This window comes from Eumetopias jubatus, unplaced genomic scaffold (genome assembly GCF_037043125.1).
Source record: "Eumetopias jubatus isolate StellerSeaLion01/CBP00866 unplaced genomic scaffold, mEumJub1_p1.0 scaffold_4, whole genome shotgun sequence".
Classification (NCBI taxonomy): domain Eukaryota; kingdom Metazoa; phylum Chordata; class Mammalia; order Carnivora; family Otariidae; genus Eumetopias; species Eumetopias jubatus.
Genome location: NW_028274810.1, coordinates 145923137 through 145941618, shown reverse-complemented (window position 1 = coordinate 145941618; position 18482 = coordinate 145923137). Strand labels below are relative to the sequence as shown.

Sequence of the window (18482 nt, the reverse complement as noted above, 5' to 3'; positions counted from 1 at the left end):
GATATTAATTACAAGCAGAAGAGCATCAGGAAAGTATCAAAGTGCACTTAGCTAGATTATGGCCATACTTTAGAACTCACAAGACATGAAGGCAATGCTCAGTGAAAAAAAAAAAACAACTTATTATTGGACACGGAGGATAAAGTGAGGCATGCTGGCTGAGGATAAGCTGTAGACCCTTCACCCTTAGAAATCAGTTGCACCTCATTTTAATTATCAACAGACGCCAATAAAGATTAATGCTCAGAGAAGCACAGGAATGTTGAAAGATGAGTGAGTATGCAGAAGCTAACTTACTTGACTTGGAAAATACAAGATGCGATCATGATGATAAACATGATATAGAAGATGGGATAAGTTAGTTGCATTTTATCCGTCACAGAAAAAGTGATCATGCCTGAGACTGCTTTTACCGAGATAACCGTCAGCGAGGCTGAAAAAGAAAACAAGAAACACAAATAAAATACATCTTTGAGACAGAATCACAATCAAATATCTCCAGTTTGCACAGTGGAGCCGTCAATAACCCCCATTATGCTTTCGGAATGCAGGCTCGAGTGAGGTGATGGTAGGACGGGGTGCCAGACAACCAGTAGCTCTCTCGCCCGAAGCCGCGCTGGACTCTGATTTTGCTTAAATCAGCTAAAGATCTGCTGTGCGACAGGGTGCTTTTTTATCTTTGCGGCAAGATACTTATTTTCCAGCCCTTACTGTTGAAAGGATGCTGCAGAGTTTATAATTACTAGGAGATGGGAGAGCAGAAAACAATGAAGGGGGGAGAGAAGAAAAGTCAGACAGTCCATGTGACACGAAGGGGAAAATAACTATTAAACTATACTGAAAAAATTTAAAGCCAAACACATGAGAAAACCAGTGTGTGGAAGGTAGCTTACTCTGTGAGTTTACTAAGAGTTGTCCTGAGTCTCTGTATGAGCTTTTTTGTTCATAAATGCCTAGAAGTTTCATGAAAAAAATATATTTTTTTTTACAAAGACAGTAATAGGAAGCAGGACCAGAGCTGAGCATGCATTTCTCAGAGTCAACCATAAAATCTAAGGTTTACATAAGCAATGTCTATTCTCTATGCTAAAGAGGAACATATCCATAGGAGAACAAGTTTTACATAGGTCCCAAATAGCAATGAAGTGACTTGATAAGTTATAACATGAAAGCAATGAAGCATTTCCTAGAAGCATCATGTCTCTGTAGGAAGAAAATCATGTTTTCTTTTTGTTTTTGTTCATTTAATGTTGCATATAATTCCATAACTTAGCTGAAACCTACAGAAAGTGAAAAATAATTTTTACATGAAATCAAATAACTATAATCAAAGGCAATGTGAAGGAGAAACATTGTCTTTGGTGCTGTTGGTCTACTTGGTCATAATATATCTGGGCTTTATCCCTTTTAGCTTTTGAATATTTTAGCTTTCATATATTTTATATGTATATATAAAATCAGTTTAAAATAGCAGCTGATGGCTAACCAGGGAAAGCCTCCCATAATCTCCTTTCCAAAAACTGAAAATATACTTTACTTTGAAGAGTACCATGCCACACTTCCAAATTAGACATTTTCTTTCCATTAAGAGTCATAATTAACAGAGAACAGTCGATAAATTCTAAAAACAAACCCCAAATCTGAACAAAGAGGTCCTTACAACCAGGCTCCTCTTCATCTCAAAATGTCTTTTGACCTCATCATTTTACATGTTTTCTATAGATTATGACAATAGTCATACCTTAGCTAATCTAGGAATTTTAAATATCTGCGGTGATGTGTGTCACTTGATGGTTTGAGTTTGTAGGGTTAGCTCTTAAGGGACGGGACCTTGGTTTCCTCCTCAAAATTTTGCTTGAAATTGAGCACAATGTGGTTATGGTCTTGTGGTCCGAACAGCCAGGTTTCCCAAAGGGATCACTAATGGGAAGGAGTTGAACACACCGTTCCATTAGCCTCACAACCTTCGGATTGCAAAGGCCCTTCAAGGTCATCTAATGCAACTACCATCTGATGTTAAATTATACTTAACCGCAAAACAAAAACAAAAGTAGACTTTTTTATTAAACAGCTAAACCAACTATCGGCTTGCTATAGTTAATCACTGTATTTTCAAAGCATGTACAATCACCAACTGATTAATAACTCTATTGTAACTCTGCAAGTTACTTCTAGGCTGGTGACAAGTATTTCCGTTTTATTTTTGGGTGGGCGTGTGGTTAATGAAGACAGGTGAAAATACAAAATTTAACGCAGTATCATTCTAACATATATATAAAAATATAAAGTATGTATCTTCTCTTTTTATATACAGAAAAAAAGTCTAGGAAAAATGCTAGAAGAAACTACACCAAGATGCTATCAGTGGCTATCTCTAGGCACTGGGATTATGAATAATCTTTAAACTCATTTTTTTAAGCTATAAAAGTTTACATGTTCCTTTAAGAGAATTTGGAAAATGCAGAAAAGCCTGGAAAGAAAAATGAAAATCACCTGTAATCTCAACACTCATCCCCAAATCATTTTTAACATTTGGGAATATTTCTTTGTAGCTATTTTTCTGTCTCTAAGTATGAATATATTGTAACATACGAATCATACAGTATATACTATTTAGGAACCTATTTTCAATTGCCATTAAGTATTTTTCTATGCCATTAAATATTCTTCTAAAGCATGATTTTCATCAGCTGTGGAGTATGCCTTTGCATCAGTGTATACTTTACCTTGGCAATTCCCTATTTTTGCATATTTAGGTTGCATCCTTTTTTTTTTTTGGTATTAAAAATGAGGCTGTGATAAATATTCCTGAACACAAATCTTTGCATGCCACTCTGCCAATTGCCCTAGGAAAATCACCTAAAGGGGACTTTGTTAACAGCTGCTGTTCTTCTGAAATACACTGGCAAGCCACCTTCTATAGAGTACCAGTCACACTCCCATTTACATGGATTTTTATGTTTTTCTTGATGAATCTCTTTTCTTATTTCTCAACAATAGACATTAGAGCATACTATTTTTACCTGACATAGCTGACCTGTGTTTGAAATCTGGCCTTTTCAGTTCCCTCCTACTTCATCAAATGCTCCTTCCAGAGACTTTCCCAAATTGCCATCAATGTCTCCTTATTAGAGCCATCAATATTTCATTTATTAATTTGGCTTCTCTAATCTGAGTATGCAGAGCAGAGAGAAGGACCTCCTAGCTTTCCAGCTTCCTGATCAGCTGAGCATTCTGCTGGGAGTCTTAAGACTCCTTTAAGAAAGAAGATTGCAAGGGCACCTGGGTGGCTCAGTCATTAAGCGTCTGCCTTCGGCTCAGGTCATGATCCCAGGGTCCTGGGACCGAGCCCCACGTCGGGCTCCCTGCTCTGTGGGAAGCCTGCTTCTCCCTCTCCCACTCCCCCTGCTTGTGTTCCCTCTCTCGCTGTCTCTGTCAAATAAATAAACAAAATCTTTAAAAAAAAGAAAAAGAAAGCAGATTGCAGCCACAAGCATGGGGCACCAGAACCCAGATCTCTTTCTTCCCAGTTGCCCTCACTTTGTTTTCTTTTTTAGTTCATTTTTTAATTTGTCACACAAACAATATTATGTTAACAATAAAGTAAAAGAAAAATCCACCTGCCTACTGCCTCTCATTCATTTCCAGTGTACGCCTCATGCGTGCTTTTTTTTTTTAATTTTACTTTATTTTATTATGTTATGTTAGTCACCATACCATACATCATTAGTTTTTGATGTAGTGTTCCATGATTCATTATTTTCGTACAACACCCAGTGCTCCATGCAGTACGTGTCCTCCTTAATACCCATGTGTGCTTTTAATCACAGCAAAGGTAGGTACACTATTGTGTGCTACTTTTTCATTTAACCTGACACTATACATATTTTTCAAAGCTGCTACATGATTTTCACAATCATTTTTTTCTTGTAAAAGTCATTACTGATCATTGTAAAATGCCCAGCCAGCACAGGTAAGTATAAAGTGAAGAGTGGATACCTTTTTCCCTTTTTTTACTGTAGTGAGAACATTTCTGGTTTTCACCAATGGGTGTGCTCCAGCTTTTGGGTTAAGAGAAATATGTTCTTGGGGCACCTGGGTGGCTCAGTCGTTAAGCATCTTCCTTTGGCTCAGGTCATGATCTCAGGGTCCTGGGATCGAGTCCCACATCGGGCTCCCTGCTTAGCGGGAAGCCTGCTTCTCCCTCTCCCACTCCCCCTGCTTGTGTTCCCTCTCTCGCTGTGTCTCTCTCTGTCAAATAAATAAAATCTTTAAAAAAAAAGAGAGAGAGAGAGAAATACATTCTTCCAATGTCATAGAGACAGAGAATAGAATGGTGGTTGTCAGGGGCTGGGGATAGGGGCAGATGGGGTGATGTAAGTCAAAGGGTCCAAATGTTTAGTTTAAGAAGGGTTAAGTTCTGAGGATCTAAGACACAGCATGGTGACTACAGTTAATAACGCGGTACTGTGTACTCCAAGGTTGCTGAGCATTCTCACTGCACACACACAAAACAGTGAACTATATTAACCATACGAGGTGATAAATATGTTCATTATATCTTGAGCTCGGTAATCACTCTACAATGTATATGCATATCAAATTATCGTGTTGTGTACAATTAGATATATACACTATATGTGTCAATATTTCCCAATAAAGTGAAAATTATTAAAAAGAGAGAAACATGTTGTTAATACACAGATATTTCTATTCTGATTGCATTTCGAATTCTTTATTAGCAATGGATATTAAACTTTAACATGTCTTTTCAGCATTGATTTATATGATATTTCCCTTCTGAGTCATTAACATGATGAACTATGTTAATGGATTTCTTAAAGAACCATCCTTTCATTCCCATAATTAATTTAGTTAATTCAAAATGTTTACTTTGCACTCACTGTCCTCAGTTCTAGGTAATTATATACAGTGTCACTAGAACAGACATGACTGCGTCCTCATAGAACTAATCGGGTGGGGGAGATGAGTTCATACCAGAATATACATATATGAGTAGACTATGCAAGTACAAATTATTGTAAGTGTTACAAAGAAAAAAGAACCAGTTTCATTAAGACCACTTGGTCTTAAGTGAAGAATGATTTTTTTTTTCCTGGATTCTACCTACCTCTTTTTATTAGAGACTTTTACAGTAATATTCAGTAGTGAAATTAGTTCATGGTATTCTTTATGTGTGGTGTTTGGGATCAGTATTTATACTGATTATGTAAAAAAAAAAGGTGAAAGCTTTCTTCTTATGTCCTCAAATAGTTTGAACAACATCAGAATAATCTGTTTCTTAAAGATTTAAAGGCATTACTGTCTAGGTTGAAAGTAAAAGTATGCAGTCCTGGTTCTTTTCAGGATGTAGCTTCTATTTCCTCCATAGTTATTTTCCTTTATTTAACCAAGTTTTCATATTTGTTTTCAATTTTATTTCTAACTTTGGGTATTTGAGATTTTTTTTTGGTCTTATGGAGGATCTATTGTAATGTCTTTTAAGAATAACAGATTCTTGGGTTTATTTATCAATCCATTGCTTTTCTCTTCTCTATTTCATTATTTTTTTACCTTTATTAATTGCTCCTTTCTGCTCGCCTCAGCTTTATTTCAGTGTTTTTCTTCTCTAACTTTTTGAGTGGAATGCTTGACTTACATTTAAAGTAATGAATTTCCTTCTGAATACAGCATTAGTCATAAACTATAGGCTTAATAGTAAGTGTTTTCATAATAATTTTTAAAATATATGCTGCAATGAAATCTTGGTTTCTACTTGGGCCCAGCTGCAGTTTAAGAGTAGTGTTAACATTTCCAGACGTTACGGTTTTACTTGTTTCTATTTTTGTTATTATTTTCTGTTTTTCTTTCACTGTGATCGAAGAATGTGGTCTGTACTATTTCAACTTCCTGGACTTTATCAAGGATTTCTTTGTGGCCAATGACACGATTAACTTCTGTAAATGTCACACAGGCACTTGAAAGCAGTTGTGTGGTCTGTTTTCCAGAATTTAGAGTTCAACATTAGATCAAAATTAAGGACTCATTCCTCTATCCTTACATATCTTTCTGTCTACCTACCTTCCACGAGCTAAGAGAAGTTTCTACTCCTCTCATATTTCTGTTAATGTCGTTTTCAAAAGAGCGGCTGCCCGAGTCTCCTGAGGCCTCCCGGCCTTGGTGTCTCCCCCCTCACCCCCCAGGCCCACCATGCTGAGCAGCTAAATACTAATGTGGGGCTTCCAGGAGCCTCTGCTGCATTTAATGCTTCCGCCTTGATTTTAACTTAGATAGTAATAGTATGGCCTTCTGCTTTCTTTTACTTTCAAACAGAGTTACTTTGTTTTAGATGACATTTATGTATGAAGCCAAAGTATTTCACAACCAGCAAGGGCCAGTCAGAAAGGACACTATTTCTAGAACTCTCACAGATCTGAACCAGAGAACACTGGCTGAATCCAATTTCAGAATCCTTTTCAAAATCAGGCTGGGAATTTTTCTGAAGTCCAATTTGGAAATCTTTATTACCAGGTAAATTTACCCCATTTGCATTTATGATCATAACTGATGTGTATGATCTTAATACTGTTATCTTATTTTCCTATTTAAAATTTCCTGTGTTTTCAATATTTTCCTATATACTACACATTTTGTCTCTCAGTTGTTTGCTTTTGTTCTCCCTATCTGGTAATTCGGAAAGAAACAAATATAAAGTTCTTTTTCTGTTCTTTTGATCAATAGCATACCTGAACATAGTATAAATTTGTTTCTATAAGTAACTACCACAAATACAAATCTTCCAATTCAAAGGAGAGAATTAGCTCGTGAAATGAAAAAAAATGAAAGCTCCAGCCCTTCCTTAACATGAGCACTGCCTGTCCCAATGGTGTAAGTATAACCTACAGAGTCATAGCAAACAACACACGATGTATGGATCGTCTTATCTGCAAAGAAGAGGCAAAAGAAGCATTATAAATAAATCTTTAAAAAGGCAATTTTCCAAATGATTAGTGAGAGCTCCTAGTGTTGATTTATATGACAGAGAGTGTGTGTATGTGTGTGTGTGTATGTGTGTGTGTGTATATGAGAGAGAGGAGGGGAGAGGGGAGATTTAAAAAATATATAGGGCGCCTGGGTGGCTCAGTTGGTTAAGCGACTGCCTTCGGCTCAGGTCATGATCCTGGAGTCCCAGGATCGAGTCCCGCGTCGGGCTTCCTGCTCAGCAGGGAGTCTGCTTCTCCCTCTGACCCTCTTCCCTCTTGTGCTCTCTATCTCTCATTCTCTCTCTCTCAAATAAATAAAATCTTAAAAAAATAAAAAAAAATAAAAAATATATATATATAGTGGGCTTATAGAAGTAACACTTTCCAAATTTTATAAGATGACTCTGGAAAAAAAAGGAGATGGGTGGCTCAACAACGAATGAAAGAAATGTTTTTAAGAAAATCATACTGCTTACATTTACATTTCTTATTAGCCATATTTCATTAAAGTTTTTTAAAACATGTAAACAAGATCGGTCTTGGTAAGTAATTCCTGACACAAAAGTTTCAGTTGGGATCATTCATTTGTTCCTCTTTTAATAATTTTCAATTATATACTAAGAAAGACAATTCTCAAATTGTCAGACAGCAAATAAGATTACCAAGAAGTAAAAACCCTTACATATGTTTTTAAAAGAATTAAACATACCAATTGTAGCCATGGACATGCAAAATATAATTTGCATAATTGAGACTGGGTTTATTACTACAGTTCAGAGTTGAAAAGTAGAAACAACGAGAAAGGAGTCGAATGAATGCTCAAGAGCCTCCTTCCAATCTCTTTCCTGACTTCGCATGGCTAGATTAGAGAATTGGGAAACAAAGCGCATCCTTACCGAGAAGTGCCACCAGGGTTAACAGTATCACCATGTGCTTCATTTCCTTTCTCTTATGGAAATATAGCAGAGTGCAGAAAATTAATATTTCTAAAATCTAGAAATGAAAAAGATGAAAAAGAGTAAACTATAAATTATTTTATACAAAGTCTTCAGAATGCCACACTTCCCTTTCGGATTTTGCAACAGTTTTCCTATGAGAGCTGAGGGTGACTGGCGTTCCTAAGACAATTATAAACATATGAGAACAATATAAGGAGCCTCAGGCATCCAGACCCAGAGCTCTAACCTCACCTATATGCCAATGACCCTGAGATGGGCAACTCCAGTCTCATTTATCCAACTATCTTCTAGGCATCTCCACATGCACGTTTAATAGCCATATCCCCAAAATATGGGCAATGCTAAACTCCTGAATGCCTTCCTTCCCCACCTATCCTTCCTGGGGCCTTCACCCCCCAATGAATGGCATCAATACATACCTCGTTGCACCAGCCGGTAACACCTTCCTTTCCCCCACTCCCTGCCACCTTCTCTCTAACCCCTGCAATAGCTTCCAATTTGTCTCTGATTTGACTCTTGCCTCTACAATCCAGCCACTCAGCAGTCAGAGGAATCATGTCAAAGCACAACTTGAATAATGACATATGTCATTCGTAGAGAACATATATGATACACACACAAGGTATTTATATAATATGACAAGCAGTCGCATGCCCTGCACCCAGCCAGAGAGAGAGAACCTGCCAAGACCTCTGAAGTCTCTTGCGTACCACTCCCCAATTGTACTCCACTCCTCCTAGGATCTCCCCAGCAACCACTACAATGAATTTTTGTGTTTATTATTCACTTTCTTTATAGTTTACTACCTTTTATGTATCCTCAAACAGCACCCTGTTTATTTTTGCATATGTATGGACTTTATACATGCAGAATCATACTAGTTTTTACTTCCTGGTTTTTCACTGTGCACTGCTAATGAGACTTATCCAGGATGATATATGTATTAGAAATATATACTAAATCCAGTCATTCCTTTGCTCAAACCTCCTACGGTTTCCTATCACATTAAGAATAAAATCCTGGATGGCCCACCTGAGCCAGCCACAGATGGCTTCCCCCCCAGTGCTCTGCAAAGCTCAGATGGCTCCTGCCTTTGGGCCTTTGCACTAACTGCTGGAGTTGCCTGGAATACTCCTTCCCCGATCTCCCTACAATGGCTCCTTCCAATCACTCAAATTTCAGCTTAAAGATCACCTCCTCCGAGACATCTTCTCTGATCTAGCAGAGCCACCCCTTATCTACTGTAGAGAGTTTTATCATCATCTGGACTACTTCCTGTTCATGCACTTATGGGTTTTTTTCTGTCTCCCTGACTAGCACACGGGTTCTATGAGAACAGGGACCTTATCTGTCCTCTTTGTTACTGTCTTCAGTGCCTGGGCACCGACAGTCACTCAATCCGTATTTATGGAATTCATGAATAAATGACACCTCAAATTTATTACGAGCAACTTGCCAAAAAACAGACCTAATGTCTAATAAACTGAGTGTTCAATAAATATTAATTGACTGAATGTCTAAAATTTTCCCACCCTTAAGAAAATACTAATGTGATTTTGAGTTCTCAGTTTTATTTTTGTTTTAACATTGTTTCTTTTTTGAAGTCCTTCAGATAACCTGAAGTAAAGCTATTTTTTTTTTCAAGGAGGCAGTATCCCTGGACTGAAATCATAAATATGAATGTTTACTTTTCTGGCATCAGACATGTAAAAACACCACCACTAATTTTTTTTCTTAAAAATTACTAGAGTTAGGGACTTCACTGCATTCAGGCCTGCATTTTACTTATGGAGCCCTCCTCTAACTCAACATGAATCTCTACTGTTTCAGTTCAAAGTTTGCTTGTTTTTTCTTCCCTTTCATTCTCTGCGGGCACGGAAAGCAGCAGGACCCTATCTTCCTCATTTAAAAACCTTTCATCTCATATGGAAGATTAAGTCATCCCTCAGTCTTTTCCTGGTTAATTAAACTAATTACTTTAACTTTTTCTTATAGGACTTATTTGCCAGGCCTTTAATTTAATCAAGGCGTACTACAAGAGCTATTAAACTCCTATCACTTTGCCTTCCCCAAAGCTGCCATCAAAACGTTGGGTGTCCCAATGTCTGTACGGATCTTCAATTGTTAACAGAAATATCCCTGCCGGCTTTGTCCCTGCTTCAACCACAGGCTTCCATTTCTCACATGGTACAATTACAAATGACTCACAGCAGCGTTTGGGACCCCTGTATTCGTTGCTGGAGAGAAAGAGGCTCTTCCTGCACTAATGCACAGAGCGTGTTAGCTAAATCTATTAGCAAGAGGATGATTACTTTTGGGAGTGGATGGGGGAAAATGAGGGGAGTTATCAGTTCTAAATATCACATATGACTTTTTTCCAAATTCCATCTCTGTGGCTCCAGATAAATAAAACATGAGCTGCTGTGACTCAGAATGACTGTAGTTGCCCTATGTCCTGTCTTGTGGCAAGAGGTCATAGAGCTCCCAGGAATAAAATACTCAAGCAGCACGAATTCATGTTGGGTTTTTTTTCCCTAGCAATATTTTCTCCCTCTCTGAAAACACCAATATTAAAGCAGCTGTGATTTCTACAGGTTGCTGGGACCCGGGAAGAGGCTGCTTTGCTGATTGCTACTTCAGAGGTCAGAAATAATAACAGCACTTACTGAAGGCTTACCATGTGCTATTCTTGCACTAATTCATGGAATCCTCACAACAACCTTAGGAGGTAGGCACTATTATCCCCATTTGACAGATGAGGAAACCAAGGCTCAGAGGGGTTAAGCGATATAGGTCTGGTAGGCAGAATAATGGCCTTCCAAAGATGCCCATGTTCTAATCTCTGTCACTTGTGTGTATGTTACTTTACATGGCAAAGGGGCTTTGGAGATGTGATTAAGGCTATGGACCTTGAGATGGGAACATTATCTTGGATTATCCAAGTGGGTTTGAAGTAATTGTATGAGTCCTAAAAAGCAGAGAATCTTCCCAGGCCTGGTCAGAGAGAGATGTAACGTGAGAAAGAATAGAGTCAAGGAATGCTGGTGGCATTCCTAGTAGCTAGGAAAGGCAAGGAAATGGCTTCTCCTCCAGAGGCACTAGCAAGGAATATGGCCCTGTCAATACCTTGATTTTAGTTCAGTGAGACCCGTGTTGGACTTCTGACCTTCAAAACTGTAAGATAAGAAGTCTGTATTGTTTTAAGACACTAAGCTGGTGACAATTTGTTACAGAAGTAATAGGAAACTAACTTAGGTTTTGGTACCTGAAGTCTTTCCAGGGGAACCAACGTTCCATGCTAATGGATTGGAAGAACAAATATTGTGAAAATATCAATGCTACCTAGAGCGATCTACACATTTAATGCAATCCCTATCAAAATACCATCAACTTTTTTCAAAGAAATGAAACAAATAATCCTAAAATTTGTATGAAAACAGGAAAGACCCCAAATAGCCAGAGGAATGTTGAAAAAGAAAAGCAAAGCTGGTGGCATCACAATTCTGGACTTCAAGCTCTATTACAAAGCTGTCATCATCAAGACAGTATGGTACTGGCACAAAAAGACACATAGATCAATGGAACAGAATAGAGAGCCCAGAAATGGACCCTCAAATTTATGGTCAACTAAACTTTGACAAAGCAGGAAAGAATGTCCAGTGGAAAGAAGACAGTCTCTTCAACAAATGGTGTCGGGAAAATTGGACAGCCACATGCAGAAGAATGAAACTGGACCATTGCCTTACACCACACACAAAAATAGACTCAAAATGGATGAAAGACCTAAATGTGAGACAGGAGTCCTTCAAAATCCCAAAGGAGAACACAGGTAGCAACCTCTTCGACCTCAGCCACAGCGACTTCTTCCTAGAAACATCGCCAAAGGCAAGGGAAGCCAGGGCAAAAATGCACTATTGGGACTTCATCAAGATAAAAAGCTTTTGCACAGCAAAAGAAACAGTCAACAAAACCAAAAGACAACCGACAGAATGGGAGAAAATATTTGCAAATGACATATCAGATAAAGGGCTAGTATCCAAAGTCTATAAAGAACTTATCAGACTCAACACCCAAAGAACAAATGATCCAATCAAGAAACGGGCAGAAGACGTGAACAGACATTTTTCCAAAGAAGACATCCAAATGGCCAACAGACACATGAAAAAGTGCTCAACATCACTCGGCATCAGGGAAATCCAAATCAAAACCTCAATGAGATACCACCTCACACCAGTCAGAATGGCTAAAATTAACAAGTCAGGAAACGACAGATGTTGGTGAGCGCTGTGAATTGTGTAAGACTGATGAATCACAGACCTGTACCTCTGAAACAAATAATACATTATACGTTTTAAAAAAAAGAAGATAGTAGGAAGGGAAAAATGAAGGTGGGGGGAATCGGAGGGGGAGACGAACCATGAGAGACTATGGACTCGGAGAAACAAACTGAGGGTTTTAGAGGGGAGGGGGGTGGGGGGATGGGTTAGCCTGGTGATGGGTATTAAGGAATTAAGGAGGGCACATATTGAATGGAGCACTGGGTGTTATTCGTAAACAATGAATCATGGAACACTGCACATCAAAAAGTAATGATGTAATGTATGGTGATTAACATAACATAATAAAATTCAAAAAAGAAAAGAATGTTCGGGATGAATTTTCTGAATTGACTCCGGATTTTCTGGATTGATTCTCTAATCTAACTAGATTTAAGGGCACTCATCACCCTGTGGAGGTGGGCTGCCTGGTTTTGAATTCTTAGTATTCATGTAACCTCAGACAGGTTACCTACCTCAGTTTCCCCATCTGCTGCCGAGGGAAAGAACAGAAGGGACTCAGAGCTCCGCCCAGGGCTCAGCGTGCTCGGTGAGCGGCAGCTGCGGCTACTGGCGAAGTGGGCCCAGTGCAGATGTGCAAGGGCTGTATGCATTCCGACGGCAAAGCAAAGGAACCCCATGTGATACAGAGTGAAACCTGAGAAAAACAGCTTTTTTCCCTTCAGGTTTTTGACACCTGGTGGTGGGTTTTGAAGCAGCTCTGCCGGAAAGGCTGACTTAATAATTAGCTTAGAATGACCCCAAACAATAGGGCTCGGCCCCTGCTTCTGCTGATTTAATTTTTTTTTTTGTCTGGTGGAGAGAAAATGAGCACCATGCAGATTATTTTGTGAAGGATCTTATGTTCACGACAGAAGTTTCCGTGCGAATGCTCTGGTGGAAAGTCTGGGTGGGCAAAACGGCCACAACCAAGCCTGCCAAAGAACATGAAGTAATTGAGGCTCAGAGCCAAATTTCCTCACGCGGGCTCTGTGGACTGCATTGATAGGTGTTATTCAACCAAAGGTCCTTCGAGAATAGGACCCCGTGGTCGGCAAGCCTGTTTCCTTCCTAAAGGACCTCTGGCTTTGAACATGCTAACAGAGATGAATTTCTCAGAGAGGGCCATGTTATGCAGGAGCTTTCCTTGCAAGTTTAACCTTGAAAATGCACTTGTTTTTTTGTGAATAGAATTGGGAAAGGCTGTTTTAGTGGGCGAGCAAAGGACACGTCATTCTTCACTGGCCAGTTGATACCAGGCTTCTCAAATCCTCTTCCTACCAAAAAGAGAACCAGCTCAGGGGACAGGCTCCTGGGCCTTGTTTCTGAGGCCTCCACCTTGTGTAAGCCTTAAGGATAACCTGGACATCCACCTGGTACAGGTAAACCCACAAGACAAGGAGATGCTATCAGCTTCCTGGGATACGATTTTACAATCCCCTTTTGAGAAATGTGAAACTTATTCAGACTCTAAAATATTTTTATTCATTGTATTAGTTATTTGATCAGTCCTGAAAAGCACTTCAGGTACTGCATTTATCTTTGGTGTAATCCAAGAACAGCTAGATGAATGATTCTTCAAAGAATAGTCTTAATGGCTGTAATTATGATCTTTGCAGTCATGGTTGGCAGAAAAAGCACAGAAACTGCCACCTCCAAGGATTAAATATTAATTACTTTCATGCTTAACAGATTTAAACCAAACTTCAGCTCAAGATCTTAGCATATAATTGATATCTTTAAATTCCAAACTAAGATAATGTAGATAATTCCCTTTAGAGTCTACAGCCAATAGTGTTATTCAAATGTGACTTTATTAAAGATTTATTTTATACTATCTGATAAATACCTGAAATTAGTTACATTTTTGGGTGACATTTACTTTCAAATATACCTTCATTATTTTATAGGAATACGGGCCTCCCCCAGGACAGTAAAATCCCTGTTACAGGAATTCTTCTCTAGACCCTGGGTGTCTAATCAGTTCAATGAACTAATGAATGAATGAATGAATGAATGAATTTAAGAGTTGACTTTGGAAAGTGGCAAAATGCAAGTAAAGTCAGAGTGTTTTTTTGTGGAACTTTAAGGTTTAATAAAAAATAGTTTTGTTCTTTTCAATGTTTCCTCTGGTGTTAAAACAATATAAGATATGTCATCATCAAACAATGCTGTTTATTCCAGGAAATTAAGTCTTGATGCAACTTTAATCTCCAAAGGATTCAACTCGGGCTATTCATTTTCTGGTCACAGACTGTGTGACCTTTTCTTACTGGATGAAGAATTTGTTTTGCCTGTAGGCAAAGAATAATAATACGTTGGTTAGACTTCAAGTCTGAGCTACCATGAAACACTTGGTAAGCCCTTCTAGAGCCTTGGATTTGATTGATGAAATCTGTTAAAGGGTTGGGTCTGGTGGATAAGCAGGAGGATTACAACGGGGCAGAGGGGGCACCAAGTACAACAGGCTTGAGGAAGGCTAATCGGAGCTGGAAAGTCCAATCCTAAAGGTTGACGGAGAGCAGGAGGAAGGGGGGCCTTCCAACACAAGAAAGAAGAGAGTTCAGAGGAGAAGATATTGAGTTCAGTTTTTGAGACGATACATTTGTGGAACCTATGAGACATCCAGGCAGGGATGAATAATAAGTTGACCGATGAGAACATAGATCTGCAACTCAGAAGAGGCCTGGGAAAGAGATGTAGGTCTGGGTTTAAAAGTCTTCCCATAGGATGATGGGGGTTGGCAATGAGATCACCCTAGAAAACCGTGGAAGAGTATGTACCATGAATAGATTGAGTGGTTGGCACAAGAGAAGGAGGTACCCACCAAGAGAATGGGATGGACGGTCAGAGAGGAAGAGGAGAAACAGGGAAAGCAAAATGAGGAAACCAGGAAGAGAGGGGCTCAAGGAGATGATGGGTCACGAGTAAATGCTGCACAAAGTTCAAGAAGAAGCAGGACCAAAAAAGCAATTCTGCTTGGCAATTCGTGGGTGCGGGGGGAATCTACCAGATTAAAATGAGTGAGGAGTGACTAGGAGCTGGGAAAGTAGAGGAGAGAGTGGAATGGAGGGGAAATAGCACAGTTTATGATGGAGTAAGGATGTGTAAGGATGAGGAGTTTGTTGTTGTTGTTGTTGTTGTTTTTTAAAGCAGAGAAACCTAAGTATCTTTGTTGAGTAAGAAAGGAGCATAGTGGGAGGCTACAGAGAGAAAATACCTATAAGCATTTGTGTTCCAGTGGTCAGAATTCTACATCAGAGACAGCAAGATACACAGAATTCCTGTCACACAGACAAAGGACGGTCAGATAATAATGTAGGATCATGTAGTCTCCACTGAAATATTCTGGGTTACACTTAGAGCAAATTTCACCAAAAAACATGTTCCTACAAATGCCAATGTCACACTTTGAATAATAGGTGTATGAAGTAGGGTCATACTAGTTTACCTGTTACAGTGGCAGAGGACTAGACCAAATAGCTTTTTGAAGTCACTTCTAATCCTAAAGATGTGTGATTTTCGGTGCTTTGATTCTTTTTGTTGAATTCACAATTATTTTACTAATACAGTTCTTGGTTAAACGCTCGTGTCCTCTACCCCAGTTTTCTTACCACCTGCCCTTCCTGGAATATGTTGATTCTGCAACCTAAACCAACTCTGTAACAAGTTACATAACAACTATCTCCAGCACATTCTCACTATACCCACTGGATACAGTCACTGAATCAAATAAAATATCCCAATTATAGTGCCTTCAAATTTCTACATCAGCTCATTCCATTCTTTATTTTTTTTACACAACTCCCAGTATTACCCTACTGCTGTCTACTTCTCCCCAGACAATCTGCTGCATTGGTCTCAAAGAATACTTTTTTGAAGAAAATATCTATCTCGAATGAAAGCCGATGAAGTTAAATGTGTCTTCAGGCATTTCCTTTGACCTAGGAAGAGAGGTTTTTTGGGTTTGTTTTTTACTTTGAGTTGTCCTACAACATGTTGCTTTGGAATTTGCTGGATTAAATATTGTGGAAATTGTTCCAGTGACAAGTCACCCCCTATAATCGGATACTCAGGAAACTGGGGGTGTTCTATTGTTGATTTAGTTTTTCAAATACTTTGGCCTTAGTCAAATATATTTACAATTTAATGAGATATTAATGCTGAGAAGAAAAGACTTTATTCATTCTCTAACATCTGCATGTACCAGTGGTCTAGATAATAGAACTTCTGGTAAAGTAAAATTTTTAAGATTCTTACCACATAGATCAGGAACTGCCAGCCAACAAAGTAATACTGTACTGTTCTTGCAGAGATAGATTGACTTCTATTTGGGGCAAAGTTCACCAATAAGTATGTTCCCGCAAATGCCAATGTCATACCTTTAAATAAAATTGAAAAGACAAACCAAGTTGAAAAGGGATATTTAAGACTTTTTATCAATTCAAATATTACCTATAGAATGAGCATTACTTATAAAAGTGCCTTTAGTCCCTCCCTATTAAAATGTGATTCATCAAACTATCCCTAGATAGCATAATGCATTCACTTGATGGCATTATCTTTAAAAGGGGGGATAAGGGCCAGGGAAAGGGTGCGGGGTCAGACATAACTTCTGATTTTTCTTTGTTGTTCCAGATGAATCCTTGCCTCTTCAGAAAACCTTTCCCCAAAGATGGGAAAGATCAGAACACATGCATTTGGACACATGAAAACATATCCAAGCTGGCTGTTTATTTCTATGTGGACCAGTAAGTACATGATAGATCTAGATCCATCAGAGCCCAGAGAGTGGGGAAGTCTATCACCTGATGATGACCTGATGACCTACTCTGTACTTATTCATCTTTGAAGCCTTTACACACACACACACACACACACACACACACACACACACACACACACGATTTTACACTTTGAAACTCTGGTAAAAGAGCACCTTAATCATTGCCATGTACTGGAGTCCTTTCAGCAGAAATAACAAAGGTGAATGCTGACTTTGCTATAAGATTTATTTACTCCCATTTAGAATCTAGAATTCTAGGGGTAACAGTAAAATATCCACATTATAAGGACATGTAAGGAATGTGTTACTGTCACCCTTTAACAGTACTTAAAATAATGGAGAAAAGAAATGTGTACAGGAGGGGCACCTGGGTGGCTCAGTTGGTTAAGTGACTGCCTTCGGCTCAGGTCATGATCCTGGAGTCCCGGGATCGAGTCCTGCATCGGGCTCCCTGCTCGGCGGGGAGTCTGCTTCTCCCTCTGACCCTCCCCCCCCCTGCTCTCTCTATCTCATTCTCACTCTCAAATAAATAAATAAAATCTTTAAAAAAAAAAAGAGGGGCACCTGGGTGGCTCAGTCATTAAGCGTCTGCCTTCGGCTTAGGTCATGATCCCGGGGTCCTGGGATCGAGTCCCACATTGGGCTCCCTGCTCGGCAGGAAGCCTGCTTCTCACTCTCCCACTCCCGCTGCCCTGCCTGTGTTCCTGCTCTCGCTGTCTCTGTCTCTGTCAAATAAATAAATAAAATCTTTAAAAAAAAAAAAAAAAGAAAAATGTGTATGGGAAGAGGGGCTATGTAAGGGGGAGTAAAGGGAGGCCTTGACATTCCAAATAACACCGAAAACTGCTTATTTATTAATAATCAGCAGAGAAAAACTGATATAGGTAGCATTTTTCAGATAGCAAACATAATTCAACTTGTTTCATCACTAAGGGCAGCATTGTTGTGTATAATTTACAACCAGCCCTGACTCTAACCTGAAGCAATTTGGCTTGTCTATAAAACCTCACAATTGGAAGACACCAATTTCCTGTTTCTCTTAACCAAATGATTTACGGTTTTGAACTTTTGTTTCTGAAAACAAATAGCATTTGACTTTTCACACAAGCTAGACGATAGCTATTCGAGCTATTGTAGAAGCTATAAAACAAGCTTCCTCTAATGTTAAGAGCTTACTCTGTAATACTTTGTGAAGGCAGAAATTATATACAAAATTTCAAAAGTGATTTCTAATGAGAATTTTAAAAATAAAAAAACTATATATATTATTAAGCATTGTGATAAAAGGAAAAATAATAAAAATTACAAGTACCTAAGAAACCTGGGCAAAATGATTGGTCAGCCCCACCCTTTCTTTGGAAAAGAAAAAAAGATCTTATAATTGTTCTATATTAGGTTGCTAGGAGGATGGGCTTCTAAACAAAAAAAACCAGCCTTC

General features: G+C 38.8%; 1 protein-coding gene across 1 annotated transcript in view; it reads right to left on the bottom strand.

The window, feature by feature from the left end:
• The window catches only part of NIPAL2 (NIPA like domain containing 2), a 72382-nt gene that overhangs the window by 8457 nt on the left and 45443 nt on the right, over nt 1–18482 (bottom strand). The window contains 3 exon segments of the mRNA XM_088023113.1: nt 298–433; nt 7880–7976; nt 16519–16640. Coding sequence (XP_087879239.1) covers nt 298–433; nt 7880–7976; nt 16519–16640 — 355 coding nt within the window.